General features: G+C 42.0%; 1 protein-coding gene across 1 annotated transcript in view; it reads right to left on the bottom strand.

The window, feature by feature from the left end:
- The window catches only part of PARP15 (poly(ADP-ribose) polymerase family member 15), a 33,809-nt gene extending 13,457 nt beyond the window's left edge, over positions 1 to 20,352 (bottom strand). Inside the window, exons 1-8 of the mRNA XM_028110579.2 lie at positions 20,207 to 20,352; positions 18,150 to 18,266; positions 10,972 to 11,208; positions 9,785 to 10,006; positions 8,501 to 8,579; positions 5,959 to 6,108; positions 3,297 to 3,359; positions 873 to 1,040 (exon numbers count right to left, since the gene is read on the bottom strand). Coding sequence (XP_027966380.1) covers positions 873 to 1,040; positions 3,297 to 3,359; positions 5,959 to 6,108; positions 8,501 to 8,579; positions 9,785 to 10,006; positions 10,972 to 11,208; positions 18,150 to 18,266; positions 20,207 to 20,242 — 1,072 coding nt within the window. The 5' untranslated portion in view covers positions 20,243 to 20,352. The remainder of the gene's footprint in view (positions 1 to 872; positions 1,041 to 3,296; positions 3,360 to 5,958; positions 6,109 to 8,500; positions 8,580 to 9,784; positions 10,007 to 10,971; positions 11,209 to 18,149; positions 18,267 to 20,206) is intronic.
- Positions 20,353 to 26,494: the final 6,142 nt, after the last annotated feature.

Genomic DNA, 26,494 nt, shown 5'->3' with positions numbered 1-26,494 from the left:
CTCCCAGGCCCTTTTAAAAAGCTTGTGCAACTGAGTGTGAATGAATCAGGAAGTGGATCATTAGCAACACCTTCAACTAAGAGCAAATTATTGTGTTCTGTGATACAGATGAAGAGGAAAGTGTTCCTAGAACCTGGGAGGAGGATGGACCTGAGCTTGTTGCTTAAGGATAGCAACTGCATCCTATTCATGGTTTTATGCCTAGGAACTTGCGGTGGGCCTGGGACACAGCATTTCAATCTAATGAATGCACAAATGAGGAGCCAGCGGGAGACGCGGCAGTCAACCCAATGCGGGAGGTATTAAGGGTTTGGAAACCAGAAGGAAGGGTGAAACTGAACAACCCCTGGGAGAAGATTTAGTAGGATGTGCTGACTGTGGGGTCTGGGGGCACCAAGAAGCCAGGGCAACACCCTGAAGGAGGAAACCAGAAAATGAGACAACTCAGGAAAGGTGGCTGTTTGCAAGGGATGATGAGGATGAGTTTGGATTCTGCTATAAAGTTTCTGGTAACAGAAATCTGCCAGACGAGATCCGGGGGAGGGAGAAATGCTGACCTGAGAGTCAGTGCAGAAAGGGTAACCAATATAATAAGAGCAAATGAATCGTCCAAAGGAAAAAAATGAACAGTAAGAACACCATGATGTTAAGGGTCAAACATGGAAAGATGCCTGGGGAACATACAATAAAGAATAAAGATGTATGAAAGAGGCATAGGTCCCAGAGATGGCCCTCAGGGTCTGCAAGGTTGCCCACTCTCTGATTTACATCACTCTCACTGCCTGGACTCAGCACTGGGGTCACGAACAGTGAGACTAAGTCTAACAGAATGTGGATCATTCAGAGTCTTTGAGTGATGAGAGGCTACAAACCTGTTCCGATGGCTGGAAGGGAGACAGAAGTGTACTTCCTCTGCTCACACTCTTCTAGAACAGTGGAGACCGTTTTCCTGACATCATTCTCCCCAAGCACATGAATTATTATCTTGCACATTAAGTAGCCACCTTGTGTAATTATGAAATCTCTGTGAGGCTGTGCGGCTGGAACAAGAGGAAGAAAAGGAAACACACAGCAAGTTACCTACAGGAAGCCGCAGGACGATCACGGAGACCCGAAGACATCTGCCGTCAGGAAAAGCTGTGATGATTCCTGACCAAGTCCAGCCTCCCTCCAGCTAGCCGGTTTCACTCACTGGGACTGTGACAGGCTCATCTTCTTTACAGCCAGGCTTCTTTAACTCGACAACTACATTGTTGCATATTTAGGGTGCCCTTCAAAAGCACTCTACCTGCCTTAATCTACTCAATCCCCAAAACAAGCCTATCTGGTAGGCAGTATTTCCTCCATTTCACAGATCAAACAGAAGCTCAGAGAGGTAAGGTCGGTAGCAAAGATTGCCTGGGATTTGAACCCAAACAGTCAGTGCCCAGCCCTCTTAACCCCCAAGCTGTCGTCCAGAAGAGCAATTAATGTGCTCATTCAGCCAGATTAGTTTTTCAAGGAGAGAAAAGCAATGCATTCGGCGCTGTGGAGGTCCCTCTCCCAGGACCCCGAGAGCTCTCGAGCACATGGACATGATCAGGGCATGTTTTAAGGCACCGAGTAAGTACCTGAGGAAGGCAGGGCTAAGGCAAACGCAGGAGGAGAGTGAGCGCCTACTCACCCCACCCTGCCCAGGCACTCCCTGTGGGTGTCCCACTTGCTGGCCCCTCCCAGGCAGCCTCAGTAGACTTTTCCAGCTTGTCCAACCCCACTTTATTCTTTGCTTCTGCCTTCCAAGGTACATCTAGCTCTTCCAGCCCACAAATTCCTGCTAACGTCCTCATGTTGGTGAGCAATATTACCTTCTGATCCCTCTCCAGGAATAGATTCACTGGGGAGAAAATGTCTTAATCAGAGGAGAGCTATCAGGATAGGAGTTTCAGGCGCAAAAGCAGGTCAGTTGGGGGACTGTTTGTCAAACACGGGACCCTGTGACTTCTTTAAATCACACTCATAGCAGACTCTCTACCCAGCAAGGCATGAGTCCTCGTTTTGGAGGATAAGTAGTCTATGATCACTCTTACAGGTTTCCCACTGTGATATAATAAAAAATAAGTATTTGATCTTGGTCCCTGGTTCTGGGCTCAGAGTTCCAAGAACCCTGGAATCTCCTGAGTGATGAGAGCATCTTTTATAAGCGAATGAGATGATTCTTGAGGGTTCTGGCGTTAGATAGTTTCAGAATGGAGACTGGTCTCCGGAAAGACCAAGCCATGATTAGGGGATTGGAACTTTCAGCCCCACCCCCTGGCGTCTGGGGACCTCAATCACAAAATCCAATGATTTAATTAATTGCACCTACACAATGAAACCTCCATAAAAAAACCCTAAATAACAAGATTTGGGAATTTCCAGGTTGGTAAATACACCTAGGTGATGGGAGGGTGGTGCACCTGGGAGGGTGTGGAAGCTTCGAGCCCCCTCCCGTACACCTTCCCCTTTGCTTCTCTTCCACGTGGCTGCTCCTGAGTTCTATCCTTTATAATAAACTGGAAAATGTAGGACAAGTGTTTTCCTGAGTTCTGTGAGTCATTCTAGGGTACTGTCAAAGGGTTTTTGTGAATGACTGAGTTTAAAGGGGATGGGTCAGAAGTGCATGTGCCCCCTGGGACCTGTGACTGGCGTTTGGACTCGGGAGGGGGGGTCTTGTGAGACTGAGCCCTTTAACTTGTGGGGTCCAATGCTAACTTTACAGGGAGACAGAGCTAGAATTGGAGAATTGGTTGGTGTCAGAAAACACCTCAGACCCACCCAAGTCCCACGTTGACTCATATGTCAGGTGGATGATCCGCTATAGCAAGGAGAACAAGGTTGGGGAAAGTGAAAGATGATTTATACAGCACTTGATGCAAGTTTTCACATTTATTGTCTTGATCCTCACAACCACCTGTGAGACAGCCATTAAAATACTCCTGCCTCGTTAGTAGAATCTAGAACCGTCTTACGGGTAAGAGAAACAAATATCTTACAGATTAGATGGCAGGCCCAGGATCCCTCAAATAAATGGTGGAGGCTGGACTATTAGGACCCAGGCCTGGGTTCTGTTTAACAGTCAGGAAGAGACAGGTGGCGTGGTGGGAGGAAGGACCACTTTCCACAGCCACGAAGTCACACCCCTTGTATCTGCTCTCCCAGGGAATCAACCTCTTTGCTAAGCTCTCACCACTTACTCCTCTCGTAGGTCCTATTATAGTATTCTCAGCCCTCTAATCTGCTATGGGTTGTAACCAAAAGTAACATGTATGTAACCATACCTAGTACAGCACATTCATTTTCCACGGCTGGCCCGGCACCTTCTAAAACTGCTTTTGACACCCCTAAATAAGACATGTTGGTGGTAAAAAGCATTAGTTAAAATTCAATGCATGGTTATAGCTTTTGTACATTAGACTTTTGTTCAGCTCACCCCTTTGTGCATTTTGTGCATAATTCACTGATGCCCCCACAGAAAAACCCACCATTTTTTTAATTAGTTTCAGAGGTACAATTTAGTGAATCATCAGTTGCATATAACACCCCAGGGCCCATTACATCAAATGCCCTCCTTAATGCCCATCACCCAGTGACCCCATCCACCCCACCTACCTCCCCTCCAGCAAACCTCAGTTTGTTTCCTAGAGTTAAGAGTCTCTTATGGTTTGTCTCCCTCTCAATTTTCTATAGCCACCGTCACTCAGTAGCTGAATAATAAACACCCTGAGCTACGGCGTGATGGCACTGCCCAACGACTGACAGTCCCCCGTGTCTGTGGCTGTACAGGCTCTATTTGTACAGGGATATTTTTGCGGTTATTTGAACTTTTTTGCATTCTACCCTTATTATTTTACAAAATTGAAAAATATAAAAATGAATTTTCTGATACGAATGAGAAGCATGGATCTCAAAACTGAAATAACATTGAGCATTCTACCTAAGTTCTGTGGTTCTAATGTTGTGTTGTTTTGTTTTTCACAGGTGGTCAGACAGCTGGCTGCCCTCAGTCCAGTGAATCTTCCGATCGAAGCTGTAGCTTCACCACCTTGGTCACTGCTAATGACAGCTGGTTGAATGGTCGAAAGCACAGACTATGCATTTGACAGCCTGGGTTAGGGCTGCCTCCACCACTTACTGGTTAACATGTAATTAGTCAGTCCCTCAACTATCATATAGAGGTTCGCACAGTACTTCCCTCACAGGGTTATTTGAACCTTAAAAGAGACAGTGAATAAAAGATGCTTGGCGCAGAACCTGGCCCACAGAAAGCACTGAATGATTATTAGTTATTGTATCATTATAAAGATCAATCAATCAATCTATCTGCCTGTGTCTCCTTGATTATGTATGTGTGTATTGTGAATTGTCTCTTTTTAAAAAAATTCCTTTTTGTGTGTGTTTGTTTTGGTCTCTGCAATAATGGAGGTTTTCCTCAATTATCAGATGATCTTCACCAGTCCATTCATATTTAGAGTGAGTTTGGGAGCACCATGTAAAGGGGGCTTTGCTGACCAGTAGGCTTTAGTGTAAGGTAAGCAAGCAGTAAATACTAGACTTGAGGGCAGTCGGTTTCTCTCCGGAAGGACCCTCCCACCTCCTGTCTTGGAAGGCATAAATCATCTGCTGTTCTGGGAGACGCACAGGGACGGGGCCAGGCACTCACTGCTCGGCACAGGAACTTTCACTTGAACACTGTCCAGCTCCTACCCTCATCTCACCCGTGCCTGCTCCCCTATGTCCAGAATCTCTCCGGTTGGTTTCTCTACAGAATAAATAAACCTCCCATCTCTGGCCAGGGAAGAGCAAGGGAAGTTACTGGTGCATTGGATGGATGGAGGATAGAACAAAGGGGTGTAAGTGCTACTCATACAGAATTGCATCCGATTCTGTTTTCATCTCTTTACTTGTCCCCTGCCTTCCCAGGTACCTGCTGCCTCCAATTCTTGTGTCTCTAGGGGCTACCGTTCTCTCCTGCATATACTAAGTTTTCACCACTGGCTAGCTGCTTCTCATATTCTAAAAATACACTGCTGTCTCTTGTTCATTATTGGTTGCCCTCCAACTCTCTTTTTCCTTCTGGGTTTACACCCTTTTATTTCCTTGACAGTTGCTTTAGTGGAACTTTAAAAGAAGGCAGGGACAAATGCCTATGTTCAATTTATCACATTTTACCTAATTGAATGTCCTTTATGTCTGCATTTTGAATGACCGATACACTGGATGGATATTCTACATATGCACTTCCTACATAGTAAGTTCCATAATATTTTGCAGTTTTGGAAAATATTTAAATTTCCATTTCTACTTATGTTTTATCTTACACTTTTAATTTAAAATTTAAGGCTTTGTAAAAAAATATTAACGTAAGAGTATACATATGTAAGTTATACACAAATAGACATGTGGGGAGGGCATGCTCAAAGGTGCTCCATCAATGGAGGTGCTCAGACATTCCAGCAAAAATCAAGAAAAAGGGGCTGAATTTCATTTCTGGGTCAGTGTCACATAGGAAAGAGTTACAAGAAGTGAGGTATGAGTGCCAATTAAGTTACATAAAAAGGAAAATTAAAACTTTAACTTATTAAATTATAAGTGTGGAATTTTGATAGTTCAGAGCTAGAAAGGGGATGAGAGCTAACACAGACTAAGTCCAGTGCGTGGGTTACACCTCAGCTCTACATTGCTGCGCCCCGTCTCATCCTCTTCTGGGAAATCAACATTTGACAGGCAGAGAAACTGAGGCTCAGAGGAGATAAGTGATTGTTCCAAGGCCACACAATGGGAAGTGACATAGCTGGGATCCAACCCAGGTCTTTCTGATTCCAGGGCCTGCGTATGTTCTGCAACACTCTCCATCTACTCAGGCAACATTAGCCACAATTTCCCTCCCACACGTGGGTCATGTTAGTAGTTACGATCACGTACATTGCTTAAATAAAGTACCTGATTTCAGATTAAAGGTCCTTGTTGTTGAGTTTACAATCACATCTGCCTTTTCTTTGGTAAGATCTCCGGTAGCAATCTGGAAAGTAACTGCACCAATTTTCATTTGATATGTTGTGAACCCAGGGTTGGAGCCAGGCCTGAAGGTACCTGAAAAGCAAGGAAGCAAATGCAAGAGTAGCTGGACAAAGAACCCAAAGAATGGGGTCCTGTTCTCTGCCCAGTCCTCTTTCTTCCCCCCCCACATAAACGCAAACAGTGCCATGCCTCCCCGCCTGTTAAATGGTTGGGTTTTCCTTCTTACGGAAATTAAAAAATAATGCCTTGTGGCAGCAGGAGGATCAATTTCTCAGTTAAACAGGATGAGGCAGAAACACCAGACTGGACCGTCTGCTTGTCTGCAAAAGTTGCTGTAGCGTCATTAGAAAGGCGTGAGGAAGGATAGAAGGCAAAGTGCTCCCTCAGGTCGTGCTGACATCTCTGGGAGACTTTTTTTCAAGCTCTTTTGAAGTATGACGAATAAAAATTGTAAACATTTAAGGTCTACGATGTGACGTCTTGACGTTCACACACACTGTGAAATGATGATCCAGTTGAGCTAATAGCACACCTATCACCTCACATAGTTACCATTTTGGGGGGGGGTGTGCATGTGGGAGTGGTGAGAACACTTGGGATCTGCTCTCTTAGTAAGCTTCAAGAATACGAAACATTATTATTAACTATAGCCCCATGCAGGACATTCGGTCTCCAGAATTTATTCATCTTATGATGGAAAGTTTGTACCTCCAGGTGATTCTTTTATTTCCATTTTACAGAAAGGGAAATGGTCTCAGTGTCTGGGTCATTTGTCCAATTACTTTTTGGAAGATTTATTTTATTTATTTATTTTAGAGAGAGAGAGAGAGAGAGAGCATTGGAACAGGGGGAGGGGCCGAGGGAGAGGATCTCAAGCAGACTCCGCACCGAGCATGGAGCCCAGTGCAGGGCTCAACCTCACAACCCTGAGATCATGACCTGAGCCGAAATCAGGAGTCAGACGCTCAACCCACTGAGCCACCCAGGCGCCCCTGTCCACTGTTAAATAACAGCTCACTAACTCCAAACATAAGCTCTTCCTGTTGCTTCACATCTCACTGGGATAGCAATATCAAGGCTGCTCTGAGGAAATCAGCCTTATCGCGTCGGCATAATGTTACTGTCCACTCTACGCCCTGAGGCTTTGCAACTTAGCTGTGCCATTTCTACTCATCCCTGAAGCTCTTTAGCTCTCCCTTTCCATATGATGCAGTGGCGACAGAACCGCCTGCCCAGGAGGCCACTGTATAGATTAAATAATATATATATATATATATATATAATTCATATTCATATTCATATATAAATATGAAAGCAATCAGTGAAGTTTAGTGTGCCATCCACATTTTAGTTATCCGTGTGTGTGCACGTGGTTCTTCAAAGAGTGGGAGTTTCCTTCTTTACTGGATGGGTCCTTCAGAGCGGGAGGACACACATCCAGGCAGCTGGGGCAGAGGGGGCACAGCGCTCAGCTACCCACACCTCTGGAGAAGGAACTCTGGGCAAGACATTGACTGCCAATGGTCAAGCTCTAGCAGGTCTCATATCCATGTGAGCCAACAGCCTGTGGAGGCAATGCAGCGCCTCCGACCCAGCCTGCCCAGGGAGGCTCCCTCCGTGGGCTCAGCCCACAGCAGCCGCAGGGAGGCCTTCCGCTTATGGCCACAGGTGAAGCGGTGCATGGGGATGATCAAGGAAGGTGCAGGGCAGTCGTGCGTCGCACCCCAGCCACTGCCTCACTCCTCCATCCCCAGTTATCTTTCATTATCATATCTTAGAAACTCTGGCCTCGTTACCAGATTTGGTTCACACCTGGTATGGTACACGCTGGATAGCTAGTTTGTGCAAGCACACCCTGAATGCCCCTGTGAATCACCGTCCTGAAAATGTAGAGATCCCGTCCTCCCTCTATATTCCCATCAAGCAGAACGTGCCGAAGAGCATGCTGTTCAGTGGTCAAGGTCAGGCGCTGAGTTTGGGGGGGTGGCGACCAACCCCATACGTCTCTCATATAATGAAGACTGTCCAAGTGGCAGGCCTTGATCTCCTTGGAAACACGGGCCATGCAAGGAGGGGAGGGGGTCAGTGATAGTTGCTATGATATAAAAACTTGCTGCATGTAGATCCTGGCAGCAGAGGCTTTATCCAATTGGCCACTTCTGGACTCCCTGCACATAAGCTCCCCCAATAAACCTATGTCTCCATCGGTGTCTCTGGGTCTTTTCTTTCGCCTCACCGTACCATGACCCACCCCAGGCTTAGAGTCTGCTGGGGTGTGGCAGCACAACGTCCATATAATTTATTCTCTGTGGGCTCAGACAATAGAACTTGCTCTAACACCTCCTTCATCACTGATTTGTGCCTCATGTGAATTAGCTTTGTCTCTTTTTACTGGACATCAGCTACCACTGAAGAGCCACTAAGCAGAGGGAAGTATTTTCTCAGCAGAACAATTTTGCCAGACCTTGGCTACCTCCAGCCATGAGAATCCTGTCCTTGTCGGGATTTCCACTTGACCATTCAGTGAATTTATGTAAAAATGCCTGGAAATAGAAAGAAATACGGTTACTGACTACAACAATGTTCTGTGAATATATTAATCCAATTATTTGGAGCATTGATCACCAGACATCATTTAGGAACAATAGTTCTCCCCAGATTTCCTCTTACCCAGAGATTTTTTAATTACAGGATTGCCGTTCAACCTAGGAATTTTCTCAATAAATACCAGTGCTGATTTACTTTATTTCATGGAAAGACCACAATTTTATCCCAAACGCCTGAGAGTAACCAAGGACTTAGAAAAGAACACTATATTTGCTAACTTTTTAAAGTGCTGTTAGTAATTTATGCTACAAATTGTGCTATTGCTGTAGCCCTTAAAGTCAGGTAACAAAAAGGTAACGATAACTACTTCTGCAACCAGGTTTGAGGCGTGCTACGTGCTAGACACCATGAGGAACACTTCAAATACATCCTCTCTTATTCTCACATCGACTTCGAGAGGTGTTATTGCCACATTCACTTGACACACGATAAAACTGAAATTCGGAGAGGTGGCCTCCCTCGACTTCTAAATGGCAAAATCGAAATTCAAACCTAGCTGTACCTTTCTTCTTTGTACTTTTATATTGTTTGCATTTTTGCTATAACTGGGCACAGTTTATATAAAATCAATATAACTTTTTCAAGAATGAGAACCAGATTTTGGTCCTCAGACTGGGCCAACCAGCTAAGGAGTGCATCTGTAGGAATGCCACTTTACAAGGGCGGTGTAGGTGGCTCAGTTCTTAGGACATGTGCTTTGCGTGCCCTCTCTCCTACTGAATGCTGTAGTGCTATTTCTAGCTTTAGAGCCTCATAAACTTGTGTAGACTGGCTGTCTTCTATCCAAAAAACCCCTAAATTCTAGAGGTTTCTCTTATCTGGTCTTTTCCCTATACACAGAGCCATGCCTTGGCTTTCATTCAGTCAGTGTTAAAATATCTGGGCCACTCTTAATGCCAGTAACTTTCTGCTTCTTCCTAAGAATTTATTAAGTACAAATTATCTTGTCTATTGCTAAACTGTCTAGGAAGGACTGTATGAGTTATCAGTGTTATCTCGGGAAGTAATGACAACCCCCCCCCTCAGCAACCAACACTTATGGACAGGGAAGTGAAAACATTATTATTTACAGATCCACAAAGACATCTGGTTGCACTTAGGTTCACTTGTCAGAATGATTAGAAGAGATATGTAACCATACCTGCTGCATTTCATCATCACCTGGATATACCAGAAAGTGAACTTTTTGTAAGGTTTTCTGCCAGGCACTGCTACTAAAGTCGAACACTTCTGAAAGGATTAGTTCAGCAAAAATAGCTTTGGGAAACCTCAAATTTCCTGTTCCAATCATGGGAAATGTGATTGATGAAAAAGATAACTCTTCTACAGCTGTCAAACATTTCTTGATTATATTCGCCATGATCTGAAATGTACAAAATACATTTATATAAGTTAGGGCTTAAGCTGGTGGGAAACAGAAAGAGCTATGGCTCCAGCAACTGTGACTAGGTCTCCTCGGCTCTTCTTGGCTTTGTCTGGGTCCAGGGAGTCAGAAAGGGAAAACAAGGGGGGAGAGGACATTCCAGAGAGATTCCAACTCATGCAGGAAGAAGGCTCCAATAGTATGGGAATGGCTACATAACCAATGGTGTCTTATTGCAATCAAAAGCAATATTTATGGACATTGTGTAAATGTTTATATTAATTTTTTAAAAAGCAGGATTAAAAAATGATTGAAAGGGAATCTTAACTAAGAAATAAGTATGCATAAAATCGCCTTGAAGGGAATACAATAAAATGTTAACCAAATTTATCTCCAGGTGGCTGGATTATAATTTTTATTTTAGTGTTTCTACTTCCTGCATTTTCTTCAATATACATATATTACTTTCATATTCTGAAAAAAAGAAAGTTGGGAGAAGAGGTGAGAAGTCATCAAAAGAAGAGCAATGACCCTTCATCCTTCACCACAGCTCTGGCTGCATCTCTTTGTTATACTGAAGGACCATTACACTAATTTTCAGATATCATTCCTGGAGAAACCCAAGAATTGTTACTACTTTTGAGGGTCAATTATTCTGAAATAACTGGTAGCCATGATGGACTGTTCATGGAATGTAATAAAGATTTCAATACATAGACAAAGTTCAATCAATACTAGGGTTTCTCAACCTCGGCCAGAAAAGTTTGTGTTGCAGAGGTTGATGTATGCTTTGTAGGATGCTTAGCAGCATCCCTGGCCTCCACTTCCTAGTTATCAGTAACTTTTGTAACGAGCCAAATTTCCCCTGGGGAATAAATTCACTTTGCTTGAGAACCACAGATCTCTACCATGCCAGAAGATTACCAAAGCTACCAATGAAGTAGAGAACCAAGGATTTTCCCTACCTGCTGAGAAGACCCTGCTCCATTATCCCATTCTGGGGCCACCACATGGAGGACAGCTTGGCAGCTCAGATTGCAACCGCTTGTCATGAATATGCTACCTACTTCCTCTTCTGTTTCCTGCCTGGTGGCATATAACTCTTCCTGGAGCTTTGGACCAGCTTTCTGCAAAAGAGCCTGAGATAGTGTTCCTCCTCCAAGTTGAAGATTCATGGGAACAGTGTTGACAATGACATCGGCCTTAAGGAAAACAGCAACATTTTGTTAGAGATTGAATCAATTAATAATTACTAAGCACCTATGAGTTGCCAAGTATTGTGGGGTAATGCATAAGATATGTTTTGTCTATCATACTGACCTGTCAGCCCTACCCTCAAGGGGTTTACAATCCGTTGTTAGTACTTAGATACTAGAATGAGTTGAGCTCCAAAACTTAGAAATTAAGGAAATACATCACCCACTACTGTCAAGTCAACATGTGACGAGTCAGGATAGGGCTACGAAAATGAGCAAACCAGAGACCACAGGCAAAGGAGAGTCAGATTGAAAGGCAGAAGCAGAAAGAGAAAAATAGTGAGACAGATGGAGGCAAAAACACAGACCTTTGAGAGAGACCTCTGAAGAGACAAAGAGTTGCTTCTAGGCTGGCAGGAACTGAGCGTAATTGTTCTGACTTTATTAACATACCTAAAGAAAGAATGGATCTGTCTGAAGGGGGGGGGCGTCTAGTCAGTCCTGAAGGCCTAGACAAAGGAAGGTCATTGAGGTGAAGGTAAACAGTGTCCACTCAAGCCTGTCCAGGGGTATCAAGAGTTCTCCAATGCCTGCTGAGGCCATCCCTTTGGTGAGATGGGGTCATGACCTGATGCCACTAGATATTAAATATTCAATTAATCCAATTCCATATATTCTGATTTCATATTCAAATTTGGAGGGGAGAATGCTTTGATCAGGTGGATTTTGAGTATTCTGGTTCTTTGGGGAGCACTTCCTCATCATAAGTTAAAAGATGTCTATGGCTTTGGGCCACATAACAGTTTCATTTCTCACCTCAATCTTTTTTTTTAATTTAATTTAATTTAATTTTATTTTATTATGTTATGTTAGTCACCATACAATACACCATTAGTTTTTGATGTAGTGATCCACGATTCATTATTTTCCTATAATACCCACTGCTCCATGCAGTACGTGCCCTCCTTTTTTTTTTTAAGATTTTATTTATTTATTCATGAGAGACAGAGGGAGAGAGAGAGGGTGAGAGAGAGAGAGAGAGAGAGAGAGAGAAGCAGAGGGAGAAGCAGGCTCCCAAGGAGCGGGGAGCCCGATGCGGGACTCGATCCCAGGACCCTGGGATCATGACCTGAGCTGAAGGCAGATGCTTAACCATCTGAACCACCCAGGCACCCTGTACGTGCCCTCCTTAATACCCAACACCAGTATAACCCACCCCACCCCCCATCTAAAACCCTCAGTTTGTTTCTCAGAGTCCATAGTCTCTCATGGTTCATCTCTCCCTCCGATTCCCCCCCTTCATCTTTCCCTTCCTTCTCCTAATGTCCTCCGTGCTATTCCTTAGGTTCCACAAATAAGTGAAACCATATGATAATTGACTTTCTCTGCTTGACTTACTTCACTTAGCATCATCTCCTCCAGTCCCATCCATGTTGATATAAAAGTTGGGTATTCATCCTTTCTGATGGCTGAGTAATATTCCATTGTATATATGGACCACATCTTCTTTATCCATTCATCTTTTGAAGGGCATCTCGGCTCCTTCCACAGTTTGGCTATTGCGGACATTTCTGCTATGAACATTGGGGTGCATATGGTTCTTCTTTTCACTACATCTGTGTCTTTGGGGTAAATACCCAGTAGTGCAATTGCTGGGTCATAGGGTAGCTCTATTTTTAAATTTTTGAGGCACCTCCACACTGTCTTCCAAAGTGGCTGTACAAACTTGCATTCCTACCAACAGCGTAAGAGGGTTCCCCTTTCTCCACAACCTCTCCAACATTTGTTGTTTCTTGCCTTGTCCATTTTTGCCATTCTAACTGGTGTAAGGTGGTATCTCAGTGTGGTTTTGACTTGAATTTCCCTGATGGCTAATGATGATGAACATTTTTTCATGTGTCTGTCAGCCATTTGTATGTCTTCTTTGGAGAAGTGTCTGTTCACATCTTCTGCCCATTTTTTGACTTGATTATTTGTTTTTTGGGTGTTGAGTTTGAGAAGTTCTTTCTAGATCTTGGATACCAGCCCTTTATCTGTAGTGTCATTTGCAAATATCTTCTCCCATTCTGTGGGTTGCCTCTTTGTTTTGTTGACTGTTTCCTTTGCTGTGCAGAAGCTTTTTATCTTGATGAAGTCCCAAAAGTTCATTTTTGCTTTTGTTTCACTAGCTTTTAGAGATATATCTTGAAAGAAGTTGCTGTGGCTGATGTCCAAGAGGTTACTGCCTATGTTCTCCTCTAGGATTTTGATGGATTCTTGTCTCACACTGAGATCTTTCATCCATTTTGAGTTTATCTTTGTGCATGGTGTTAGAGAATGGTCGAGTTTTGTTCTTCTGTATATAGCTGTCCAATTTTCCCAGCACCATTTATTGAGGAGACTGTCTTTTTTCCACTGCATATTTTTTCCCGCTTTGTCAAAGATTATTTGACCACAGAGTTGAGGGTCCATATCTGGGCTCTCTATTCTGTTCCATTGGTCTATATGTCTGTTTTTGTGCCAGTACCATGCTGTCTCGGTGATCACTGCTTTGTAATATAGCTTGAAATCAGGCAACGTGATGCCCCCAGCTTTGTTTTTCTTTTTCAACATTTCCTTGGCGATTCGGGGTCTTTTCTGATTCCATACAAATTTTAAGATTGTTTGTTCCAGCACTTCGAAAAATGTCATTGGAATTTTGATGGGGATGGCATTGAAAGTATAGATTGCTCTGGGTAGCATAGACATTTGTTTATTCTTCCAATCCATGAGCATGGAATGTTTTTCCATCTCTTTGTGTCTCCTTCAATTTCTTTTTTTTTTTTAAGATTTTATTTATTTATTTGACAGAGAAAGACACAGCGAGAGAGTGACCACAAGCAGGAGGAGTGGGAGAGGGAGAAGCAGGCTTCCCGCAGAGCAAGGAGCCTGATGCGGGGCTTGATTCCATGACCCTGAGATCACGACCTGAGCCGAAGGCAGACGCTTAACAACCGAGCCACCCAGGCGCCCCAATGTCTCCTTCAATTTCTTTCATGAGCTTTCTGTAATTCCTAGAGTATAGATCTTTACCTGTTTGGTTAGGTTTATCCCAAGATATCTTACGGTTTTTGGTGCTATTATAAATGGAATCATTTCTCTTTCTACAGTTGCATTGTTAGTGTATAAGAAAACAACTGGTTTCTGTGCATTGATTTTGTATCCTGCCACATTGCTGAATCGCTGTATGAGTTCTAGTAGTTTGGGGGTGGAGTCTTTTGGATTTTCCACATAAAGTATCATGTCACCTGCGAAGAGAGAGGATTTGACTTCTTCTTTGCCAATCTGAATACTTTTTATTTCTTTTTGTTGTCTGATTGCTGTTGCTAGGACTTCTAGTACTATGTTGAACAACAGTGGTGAGAGTGGGCATCCTTGTCGTGTTCCTGATCTTAAGGGGAAGGCTCTCAGCTTTTCCCCATTGAGGATATTTGCTGTGGGTTTTTCATAGATGGATTTTATGAACTTGAGAAATGTTCCCTCTATCCCTATACTCTGAAGAGTTTTAATCAGGAAAGGATGCTGTATTTTGTCAAATGCTTTTTCTGCATCAATTGAGAGGACCATATGGTTCTTCTCTCTCTTATTAATGTGTTCTATCACATTGATTGATTTGAGAATGTTGAACCACCCTTGCATCCCTGGGATAAATCCCACTTGGTCATGGTGGGTGATCCTTTTAATGTATTGTTGGATCCTCTTAGCTAGGATTTTGTTGAGAATTTTGGAATCCGTATTTCATCAGGGATATCGGTCTGAAATTCTCATTTTTGATGGGGTCTTTGCCTGGTTTGGGAATTAAGGTAATGCTGGTCTCATAGAATGAGTCTGGAAGCTTTCCTTCTCTTTCTATTTTTTGAAACAGCTTCAGGAGGATAGGTATTATTTCTTCTTTAAATGTTTGGTAGAATTCCCCAGGGAATCCATCAGGCCCTGGACTCTTGTTTTTTGGGAGGTTTTGATCACTGCTTCAATCTCGTTACTCGTTATTGGCCTGTTCAGGTTGTCAGTTTCTTCCTGTTTCAGTCTTAGGAGTTTATAGGTTTCCAGGAGGGCATCCATTTCTTCCAAGTTGCTCAACTTATTGACATATAGTTGTTGATAATAATTTCTAATAATTGTTTCTATTTCCTTGGTGTTAGTCGCAATCGCTCCCCTTTCATTCATAATTTTATTAATTTGGGTCCTTTCTCTTTTCTTTTGGATAAGTCTGGCCAGTGGTTTATCGATCTTATTAATTCTTTCAAAGAACAAGCTTCTAGTTTTGTTGATCTGATCTACTGTGTTTCTGGTTTCTAATTCATTAATCTCTGCTCTAATCTTAATTATTTCTCTTCTAAGACGTGGCTTAGGCATCGTTTCTTGCTTTTTCTGTAGTTCTTTAAGGTGTAGAGTTAGTTGGTGAAATCGGAATTTTTCTATTTTTTTTTGAGTGAGGCTTGGATGGCTATGTATTATCCCTTTAGGACTGCTTTTGCAGTATCCCATAGGTTTTGGACCGATGTGTTTTTGTTCTCATTGGTTTCCATGGGTCCACCTCAATCTTATGAGGTTAGTTAACATAAACTAATCTCAGGACCTGAGAAGTTCCCCACAGGGACAAAAGTCAGTGAGCTTGCCAAAAAACCAAGATCCAGCCCACCTTCACCCCACTCCCTGCTTACTGATTCCTACACAGTTTGGGGAAGTAATATATTAACACGTAAAACAGTAAAATATTCTTAATGTTTAAATCAGTTGAAGATAATCAAAAGAAACTGTGTTAAAAATACAGTTAGTAATTGCTATAGAAATTCAAAAAAGGCAGGAATCCTTTAAACTGGACTGGTTAGTAAAGTCTTTACAAAAAGGATAAGGGTTCATGAAGCTGGGGCAGGGAGAAAGAAGGCAGTAAGCATTCTGGGTGGGTGAATATTTAGGAAAACACAAAGAATTGAGAAAGGTCAGAAAGTAGTCCAATTTAGCTAGTGGAAAGTGCTAATGGTGAGAGACAGGGCTGGAAAGAGATCTGGGGCCAGACGATGGAAGACTCTGAAAGCTCACACTTTTTTGGACTTTCTGCTACAGGCAGCAGGGAGCTTCTGATGAACATGCATCAAACAGCTATGGAGAGAACAGACTGGAGGGTGAGAGAGGTGACTGGGGGTGCTGAAGGATGAGTTGACTGTGGGAATGAAAAGGAAAGGGCATAGACAAGAGAGAGTATGCAAGGAGGCTGGGAAACTAGGTGGGATAGGGAAAGGAACCCAGAGAAGAAAGAGTTAGAGGACTCCGAAGTTTATACAGCATCATCCAATGGTGAGAATAGGTATCCTGACCAGCTTGTCAAGAGTTTAATAATCAACTTAAGAGACTATGTGGTGAAAAGACCTCAGTTTCCTTGTCTATAGGATGAAGGTACAGAATATCTATCTCAACTAGATTGCAGCACTAATTGGGTCAGGTAAAACGTAAAGTAGTCTGTTGTAAGTGGCTAACAACGGTAGCTCTCGTTTTCTGAGTTTTTGCTATGTGCCAGGGAAGTGCTAAATGCTTTATGTGGATTACTTTATTTAAACCTCACAACAACACTAATATTGTCATCATCCATAATTATAGCTAAGGACACTGAGTTCAAGGGGGTTGTTGACTAAGATCAATGGCTGGCCAGTGGTAGAGTGGGATCTGAACCCTGCCAAAAGTAACTTTGTCATTGGTCTGCATAACCACTACACTATGTCTATTCCCAGACTGACAAAGAAACTTACTGTACTTCTATGTTACCTAGTTCTTTTCTGGTCTGAGAATGCCCACCAAGCAATCTCATAATAGGCAGCTACAGAGCTGTCTATTACCAGTAGCCATGGCAATTAGCTTCCTCATTGCAAATTAAATAATTACAATTCTAGTTTTACAAATAAGTCTTTTGAGTTTGATTAGTGCCAGTTTAAGTCTGGGTAAAATTATAAGATTCACCTTTTCAAACTGAAGATCTGAGAACAAGGTCCTGAAACGATGTGACAAAGGAGTTTAAGGACTCTAGCTACTCTAGAGAACATGAGGAAAGTGGCGGGTGCCATCTCATTCGCTGCACAAAAGCAAAGAATATTTCCAGTGGCTCATAAGCCATGAGTCTCCAAATTTCTCAGAAGAATTCTCTTCCCGTTAATCTTGAGTGTATGCCCTCCGAAGGTAAATAGCAAGTGTCAAAATGGTGGAAACTACAGAATTCTGAAGAAGAATCCAAATCGGTAATTCTCAACCTTAGCAGCATATTAGAATCACTGGAATTCTTAAAAAATAAAAACAAAAACTACTGACCCCCTAGACCACATACCTGACCAATTAAAATCAGAATTTCTAGGGGTGGGGTCTGGGCAGCTCTATTTTTAAAAAGTTTCCCTGATGGTTCTGACATGCAGCCAGGATTGAGTATCATGAATGTCAACTATAGATAGAATATAGGGCTTGCATCTCCTGCTAACTGGTGATTCCAAGGGGGAAAAGCAATAGGAGAAGACGCAAGCAAAAGCCAAGCGGAGATTTTAGTACCTGCCTTGGTAACCTTTCTCCTTTCCCATTCTGCCTTTGTCTCAGAAAGTGCTCAGACAGAAGTGACGGGGTACTTTTGTGAAGGGTGATATTATAAAATGATGTGCATATCTCCTCCCCATAAATGATGATTGGAATAGAACTGGGTTGAAAGTAGGTCAAGATAAGTTTTGGAGAAATAAAAGAGGTAGGTGTGCACACCGGTGTTGGTGGTCAACTTGGATCTCTTCACATGAGAACATGTGGAGTACAGGGGATGGTTAAGTATAGCCCTGCTTAAACTGCAGGTGGGTTTAACTCCTCAAATTTATAAGATCTTAATCTTTGACCTTAAATTACAGAACTGGTGAATTAGACCCCATTGTTTCTTATCGGATTTACTAAATAGCACCACTTACCTGGAAATACATAACATCTCCACTTATCAACACGAGGTTTAGACCCTCTCTGGTTTGGGTTGAGGCTATCACATTACTGTTTGGAAGATCATTTTTCCAGCTGACTTGGTCTCTTGACTGTGGAGAAAACAGTAAAAATAATGACCCAATGCTATCTGGAGATTTTTTCTCATAGGTGTCTAAACAGAAAGTAACTATTAGATTCCACACCTCTCTAACACAACTTATAATCCAACCCTAAGATTCAAAAGCAAATAATTTATTATCACAATTTTTGAGTGTCAACTATATTTAACTCCAAATGCCAGTGAGCTCTTTTACTTATTCCCCCAAGAACTGTAGCTTAGCAGACCCTGTTCATACCCTCTGGCTCGTACTATGTAAGGGCACTCTGGTCATATTTCCAGCTGTATTTCTTTTCTTTTCTTTTTTTGTGGGGAGGGGCAGAGGGAGAAGGAGAGAGAGAATCTTAAGCAGAATCTTAAGCAGGCTCCACACTTACACTGGGTCTCAATCCCAGGACCCTGAGATCATGACCTGAGCTGAAATCAAGAGTCTGATGCTCAACCAACTGAGCCACCCTGGTGGCCCTCCCGCTGTATATCTTGTCCCAGGACTTCCTGTAGTGCCAAAGCCTGCTTCCCTTCAGGTGTAGCAGAGAGGAACTGCAGGTAAATTAAGCAGCCCTCCCACTCCCCTCAAGCCCTCATCCAATGATTGACAGGAGTTCGTGTAAAACTCCCCAGCAACCTTGCCTCCCGGGTAGGACTCACTCTGAGTTTCCTTAGTGGGATTAAGCGGTAACCGATTTGATAACACACCCTATCAGTACCTTTTACTTCCCTATTTAGATCATTTGCACTTGAATCCTGTCTCAGGTTCTCTTCTGGGGGAACCCAAAGTAAGACATGTCCCTCAGTTCTCCATGATAATGCATTTGTAGTTTGACTATTACTCAGCCAAAGAATTTTAGAATTTAAAGGGTCATTAGAGATTATCTAGTACAGAAACTTCATTCTCCTGAAAAAAAAAAAAAAAACAACTGTACAAAGAGATGAAACCACTTACTCAAAGTCAAAATATTAGCTGATGAAGGCACAATCTGTGAATCTGATCTTCGCAGAATCTAGGAAGAGGAGTTGATCTACCTGACTATATTCTCACACTTACCAATGGTAAAAACATGGCGCACATCACCTCCCCATCCCTATATACCTCGTCATCCACCCCTGTGACAGACATTAAGTGGTATCAACACTCTTTTTCAATCAATCCAGATAGAGTTTCAGAATCTTGCTCAACACAAAGCTCCAGGCAACAACTATCGTTTGGTTAGTAACCCATGAGATTCTCTCTCCCCTCCCTCTGCCCCTCCCCCCCAAAAAAGAAGTAACCCATGAAATGAAAGGTATTTTTCATGCCTGATCTAACTCAAAAATGTTATGAATTTTCTTTCTTAAAACAATGTTAGAGAATTTTCCACACTCTACTTCCTGTAACAAATAGAAAACTCCAGAAGGACTGGGAATGGGCTTCTTGAACAGTCCTTCTCCCTTGCTCAGGAATTTCATTCTTTATACTTTCCTGCATGTACTCTGGTATGTTTGGTGCAAGCATCATTAATGGCCTCCAACCCTGAGAATTTCTTGGGTATAGACTCTTTCAAAGCACTGATATGAAGAATAGAAAATCTAGAAGAACCAGCCACATTCTCTGTAAAATTTTGTGTTTTCCTTTTCAACGTTATGGTTGGTGTCTTTAATTGTAGTAAATTCTATTCACATCCTCCAAACAACCTGTTATTATGACCATCTTCTTGAATATATCAGACTCAATCAAAATCCTATCATCCTCTATGCTGTTTTTTATGTCTTCCCATGCCGTTGGCTTCACATTCAATTTGGTGACTTGATATTTAGAAATGATATGGCAGAAGTTTTTAGAAATGTCCTCATCTCAGGGTTTGATGACATTGATCTTTGTTCTTCCTTGAGTTCAGTGGCCATGGATTTGAATGTTACCTCTAGCCCCTTACAGCTGACTCAGGGCCATGTTACCTCACAGTGACATCTTCCCCTTTTATAATTTATCATTTCAATCAGGTGATGCTTCTTCTGCAAGATCTTCCATAGGAGAGGATCCAGAACCACCAGAAATGGTGCTGGCAACTTTCTCAGGGGCTTCTCCTCTCCATACAAGGCTATGCCAAAGTCACATAATATGGAAACACAGAGATGGGCCTTTCAACTGAAGACAGGCTCTTCGGCCAAGTAGGCGTCCACCACTAAAAAATAAAAATCAAAAGGTAGGTATTCAGACAAAATCTTTGGCATAAAAAGAAATCCTGAAACTAATGAGAGTCTGAAATATAGTTTGTCTACCTAAAATAGTACCATTGTCAGGCAGCTCAATGAAAGATGTGCAGGAATGCAACAGAGCTAATCCTCACCTAATGGAATAAAGTTTACTTTGCAGTGAAGGTTTGTACAATTAATCTGATTTTCCCATTGACATTTATTATAATATTGGAGAGGTAATTTTTTCCGAAAAAAAAAACTGGCTCTTAAAGATTCAATAAATACACACAATAATGCATGAGCAATTAAAAATGAACTGTTAGAAGTAAATACAATATTGGGGCGCCTGGTTGGCCCAGTTGGTTGAGCGTCTGACTCTTGATTTCAGCTTAGGTCATGATCTCAAGGTGGTGAGATCAAGCCCCGCGTCAGGCTCGGGGCTCAGCAAGGAGTCTTCTTGAGATTCTTTCCCTCTGTCCCTCCCCCTGAGCACACTCTCTCCTCTCTCTCAAAATAAATAAATCTTTTAAAAAAAGAAATACAATATGATTTTTTAAAGGAATAGTTATAATAGTCAAAAACATTAAAAACAATTATGTGCTATAATCAAAAAGAGTAATAAAATTAGGTCTGATTCCCTAGAAGCAGAGCCTGAGATGAGGATTCATGTGCAACTGAATTATTAAAGTTGTACCTCAGGAAAGACGTGTAGGAAGTGAGAGATAAAGACAGAGAATATGGTTTAAGTAAAACCTGGTCTCTGCCTGATCCTATAAGGACTTTGGAGTATATAAGTTGCATCATAGTATTGTGCCAAACTTGAAACAGGGACCTGGGTTTTTGTACCTCCATACCAGTCCGTTATTTGTCTATGGGTCATCCTAGTTGGGTTAAGAATGTAAACTCCCAGGAACCTCCAGCCTCCAGACCTTTAGTCTCCCGAAGGCAATCCCTCTGGAGAAGGTTGTAAAAGTGTGAGTCCTTCACAGCAATACACATAGCAGCTGGATTATGAGTGAACCTGATAAGTAAAAGAGACTCCAGGACATCTGGAGAAGCACCAAAGGAAAGGAAAAGCACTAAGGGAGGTCCAAAGAGTAAATGCACAAGTTTGGGAGAAGGATAATGTGGCTTAGCAGCTAAGTCATATAAAAATATCTAAGGGATTTTGACTGATGATAAACTCTGTATAAATCAACAGTGATGTAGCTGTATTTAAGAAGGGAAAAAAAAAAAAAAAGGTCACCAAACGCTGGGAAGAACATGGAGCAACAGGAACTCTCATTCATTTGCTGGTGGGAATGCAACATGGCACAGCCACTTTGGAAGACAGTGTGGCAGCTTCTTACAAAACTAAACATACTCTTACCATATGATCCAGCATTTGTGCTTTGTGGTATTTACCTAAATGAGTTGAACACTTATGTCCACACAAAACTTGCACGAGTGTTTATAACAGCAATATAGCTTTATTCATAATTACCAAAACTTGGAAGCAACCAAGATGTCCTTCAATAAGTGAATGGATAAATAATGGACAGGATGCCTCCATAAAATATTATTCAGAGATAAAAGAAATGAGCTATCAAGCTACCAAAAGACATGGAGGAAATATAATGCCTATTGTTAAGCAAAGGAGCCCATCTGTAGGGGTACGTATTATACAATTCCAACTACATGACATTTTGGAAAAGCCAAAACTGTGGAGATGGTAAAAACATCAGTGACTGCCTGCAGTTTGGAGGAAGGAGGGAGGGATGAGCAGGTGGAGCACGGCAGATTTTCAAGGCACTGAAATTATTCTGTATGAGACTGTCATTGAGGACACATGACATTGTGCATTTGTCAAAACCCAGAAAATCATCCAAAACAGAGAGTGAACTCCAATATAATGGACTTTAGTTAATAATAATGTAGCAATACTTTTTCATCAATTGTAACAAAGGTACCACACTAACGCAAGATGTTAATATTAGGGAAAAAACTGTTTGGGGGTAGAAGGAATTCTCCTTACTTTCTGCTCAGTTTTTCTGTAAACCTAAAACTGCTCTAAAAATAAAGTCCATTCATTAAAAAAAAAAGGGTAGTAATGAGATTTGGGGCTATAATAAGAAAAACAGTAATGAGAATATGTATGGTGAATAATAACCCTATTTTACTTTTCACTGGTGAAAACAGGCAATGCCTGGGGTATTGTACTTTGTTCAAGGTGCCAAACTTTGCAAAGGGATTATGAAAACTGGCTATGGTGTTCAGAAGAGAGAAACTGATGCTAGAAAAGGACTCAAAACCACATTACATGAAGACATATAAAAGGAACTGAATATATTTAACTTGCAGAAGTACGGATAATAGGTAGGATGGAAGGCAGGGAGCCACACATCATAGCTGTCCTTAAACATTTGAAGGACCATCTTATAAAGGATTTATTTCTACAACTCTAAAAGAAAGAGCAAGGATAATAAGTAAAACATATTTGGGCTTCATACATTGCTATTTTTTTTTTTTTTTTTTTTTTTGGTGATTAGAACTGTCCTAAGGTGGAATGGATCAACTTGGGGGACAGTGAGTTTGCAGCCAAGCAGACTTAGTGGCCTGATCTTACATCTAAGCTAACTATTTTGCTTTTTTGTTGGGGGGCTGGGGGTGGTTCTAAATGAAATTCACAAGCCTATTTTCAAATGAATGTTACCCAGTAGAAATAGTTTATTACAGTACTTTTATGTCAGAAGTCATAACAAAATGAAGGACACTGAACTATTCAAACACTATTTAATAATAACACTTTACCCTGTAGCAGCTGAGACATATAGCTATCTAAAGCACAATTCATATCTAGTATTTCTAATCAAATTAGTAATGTGTTTTCCATTCTTTCCTACCTTGATAATTATAATAACTTTATTTACTGATACCTGTTATGTGTCAGACAGTTCACAAATATTATCCTACTTAATCTTCACAGTGATGCTGTGAAGTTATCTCCACTTTTTTAAATGAGGAAAGAGAATAAGGAAATAGTGCTGCCATTGCTATCCAGCTAGTAAATTATAGAAGGATTTAAATATATACCTTTGGAGGTGCCTGGGTGGCTCAGTTGGTTAAGCATCTGACTCTTGATTTTGGCTCAGGTCATGATCTTGGGGTCATGAGATCGAGACCCATGCCAGGCTCCATGTTCAGCATGGAGTCTGCTTGAGAGTCTCTCCCTCTCTCTCTCTCTGCCCCCTCCCCGCTCACTCAATCTCTCTATTTCTCCCAAATAAAGAAAGAAAGAAAGAAAATCTTTTAAAATATATATATATACCTTTGGGATTCTTTTTTTTTTTAAGATTTTGTTTATTTATATATATATATTTATTTATTTTATTTGACAGAGAGAGAGAGATAATGAAAGCAGGAACACAAGCAGGGGGAGTGGGAGAGGAAGAAGCTGACTCCCCACTGAGCAGGGAGCCCGATGTGGGACTCGACCCCAAGACCCTGGGATCATGACCCGAGCTGAAGGCAGACACTTAACCATCTAAGCCACCCAGGTGCCCTACCGTTGGGATTCTAAAGGCCAGTGGTGCTCTATTTCTATATAGAAGGCTTAGGTGTGACAATCCAGCTAGAAGTAGGGGGTGATAAATGGAATTTGTCTTGAAGCTGTACTTTCTTAGACTGTGTAAGTAAGATGGCACCCAATGATCCCTATGTCCTGGTAATCATGCCTTCGAATGGTTTCCTTCCATATTGTATCAGAGATGGTCTCTGTGACAGAATATGGCACGAGTGATGCTATATCCCTTCGGAGGCTAGATTACAAAAGGCACTGCCGCCCTCCCCACGCCCTCATCTAACTCAATGGGGGCAGCCGGCTGCCATGTCACAAACAGCCATATGGAGAGGCCCTCGTGGCAAGGAACGGAGGCCGCTGGCAGCACTTACGTGAGTGAACTTAGAAGAAACCCTCCAGTCCTCAGCAAGCCTTCCGATCCCTGCAGCCCCAACGAACAGGTTGATGGAAACCTCATCACAGATCCTCAGCCAGAATCACCCAATTAAACTGCCCCCAAATTCCTGGCCTTCAGAAAGTATGAGATAATACACGCTTGCTATGTGAAGCCACTAAATTTCGTAGGCAGCAATAAAAAACTAACACAGATTGTATGCTTCTTCAGGATGGCTTGAAGGGGCAGGCTGGTGGAGATAGTGGGGGTAAGGGTAAAGCCCTCTCCCCCACCCTTTGTGCCAGTCATTGCTGAAAGTCAACCTCTAATGACTATACCAGCAACATGAATTTTTAAGGGTCTTAAAAAAATGAAAAACAAAAAATAAAACAAAACCCCTCAAAATCCAACCAAACAAAACCAAAACAGAATAGAAAATGGAGTATATCAGTTCCTTAGCAAGAAATGCATGCTGTAGCAAAGCTTTTTTTTCCAAATTGCAACAAATGTTTTTGTTTGTAAAGCAGATATGGGTTGGGATATAAAATATATAAATATCTTTAGGGTGCACTGTGGTTTACGAAAAGCTTATAAACTGTTGCACTACACTCCATATCACTCTGCCTCCCCTGCTGGCTTCTTTAGCTCACAATGGCTGGAGTGCAGATTGAGGCTCTCAGCTAACCCAACCTGTACATGTTATCTCCGGAGACATTGAATATGCTTAGACATTAACCACTTACCAGAGTATACCCATAACAAACTGTTAAAAGAAAAAAAAAGCTCTTCAGATGTCAACACTAGCATTAAGGACTAGGTGACAAGTATGTGAATGAGATGGGGGCCTTCAGATTTTGCCGATTTGGGAGATTGGTATGAGTCCTAAGGATACAGTTTTAAACGTAGAAGTCGGCTAAGTGATGGATACTGAACATTTGTCTTCTCACAAAGTACCAATTAAAAATGCCCAGTAGTGGGGTGCCTGGGTCTCTCTGTCGTTAAGTGGCTGCCTTCGGCTCAGGTCATGATCCCAGGGTCCTGGGATCGAGCCCCGCATCCGGCTCTCTGCTCCGCGGGAAGCCTGCTTCTCCCTCTCCCCCTCCCCCTGCTTGTGTTCCTGCTCTCGCTCTCTCTCTCTGTGTGTGTCAAATAAACAAATAAAAAAAATCTTTAAAGAAAAATAAATAAAATAAAAAATAAATAAAAATGTCCAGTAGTATCAATTCCTTGCTGTATGAAGAATCAGATATTATTTCAGTCTGGTCCTAGGACTATTAGCTTCTTAAACCACTACTGAAGAAATTTGAGCTCCTTTTCTCTCCAGAGAGCATCTCAATTTCTGGCTTTTCTGACTGACTTGTTTCCTTCGAAGCTATGTGAGGAAGACCCTAATTTCTGCTTCTCTTCTCTTGAACTCATTCACTCCCTACACCCCCCTCCACCAGTCTTCTATCCCCACCTATAGTTTCAGGGATTCTTTTTGGCTTCATCAACTCTTCTTAAGGATCATAGTTGGCAGAGGATGTGCAGGTGAAGTATGGACATTAAAAATAATATTTATTTGGTATTTATTTATATTGTCTAAAGTATAAACTGTTTTGTGGCGTAGGTTTTTTTGGAGATTGTTACCACCCTTAAAGTGGTTCATTTAATTTTCTAAATTCTCATTGTACTCTTTGAGAAGTGATGATTCTGAATACATCTTGAAGGTAGAGTGAACAGGGTTTCCTAAAGAATGGGTATGGGATATGAGAGACTCCCGGGTTTTGGCCTGAGCAACTAGGAGGATGGAGTTCCCAGCAACTGAAATGGGAAAGCCTGTGTATAATGCAGGTTGGTGGCACAGGGTGAGGAGGATGGGGAGTTTTGTACTGGACATGTTATATTTATGTCATATACTTTTAGACAATCAGGTGAAGAAGTCTAGGTGGCAGTGAGTATAGACATTGGAGTTCATGAGAAAGTCTTGACTGCAAATATGAATTGGGAGTCATGGATACATAGACAGTATTTAAAGCCACTAGAGCTCCAAGGAACTGAGTGAAGATAAAAAGGAGAAAAGAACTGAGCTCTACCTTAAGAGTTGAAGAAGAGAAGGTAAATGAGGAAAGAATGG

Source organism: Eumetopias jubatus, unplaced genomic scaffold (assembly GCF_037043125.1).
Source record: "Eumetopias jubatus isolate StellerSeaLion01/CBP00866 unplaced genomic scaffold, mEumJub1_p1.0 scaffold_1, whole genome shotgun sequence".
In the NCBI taxonomy this organism is placed as follows: Eukaryota; Metazoa; Chordata; class Mammalia; order Carnivora; family Otariidae; genus Eumetopias; species Eumetopias jubatus.
This window is presented reverse-complemented; position numbering and strand designations above follow the sequence as displayed.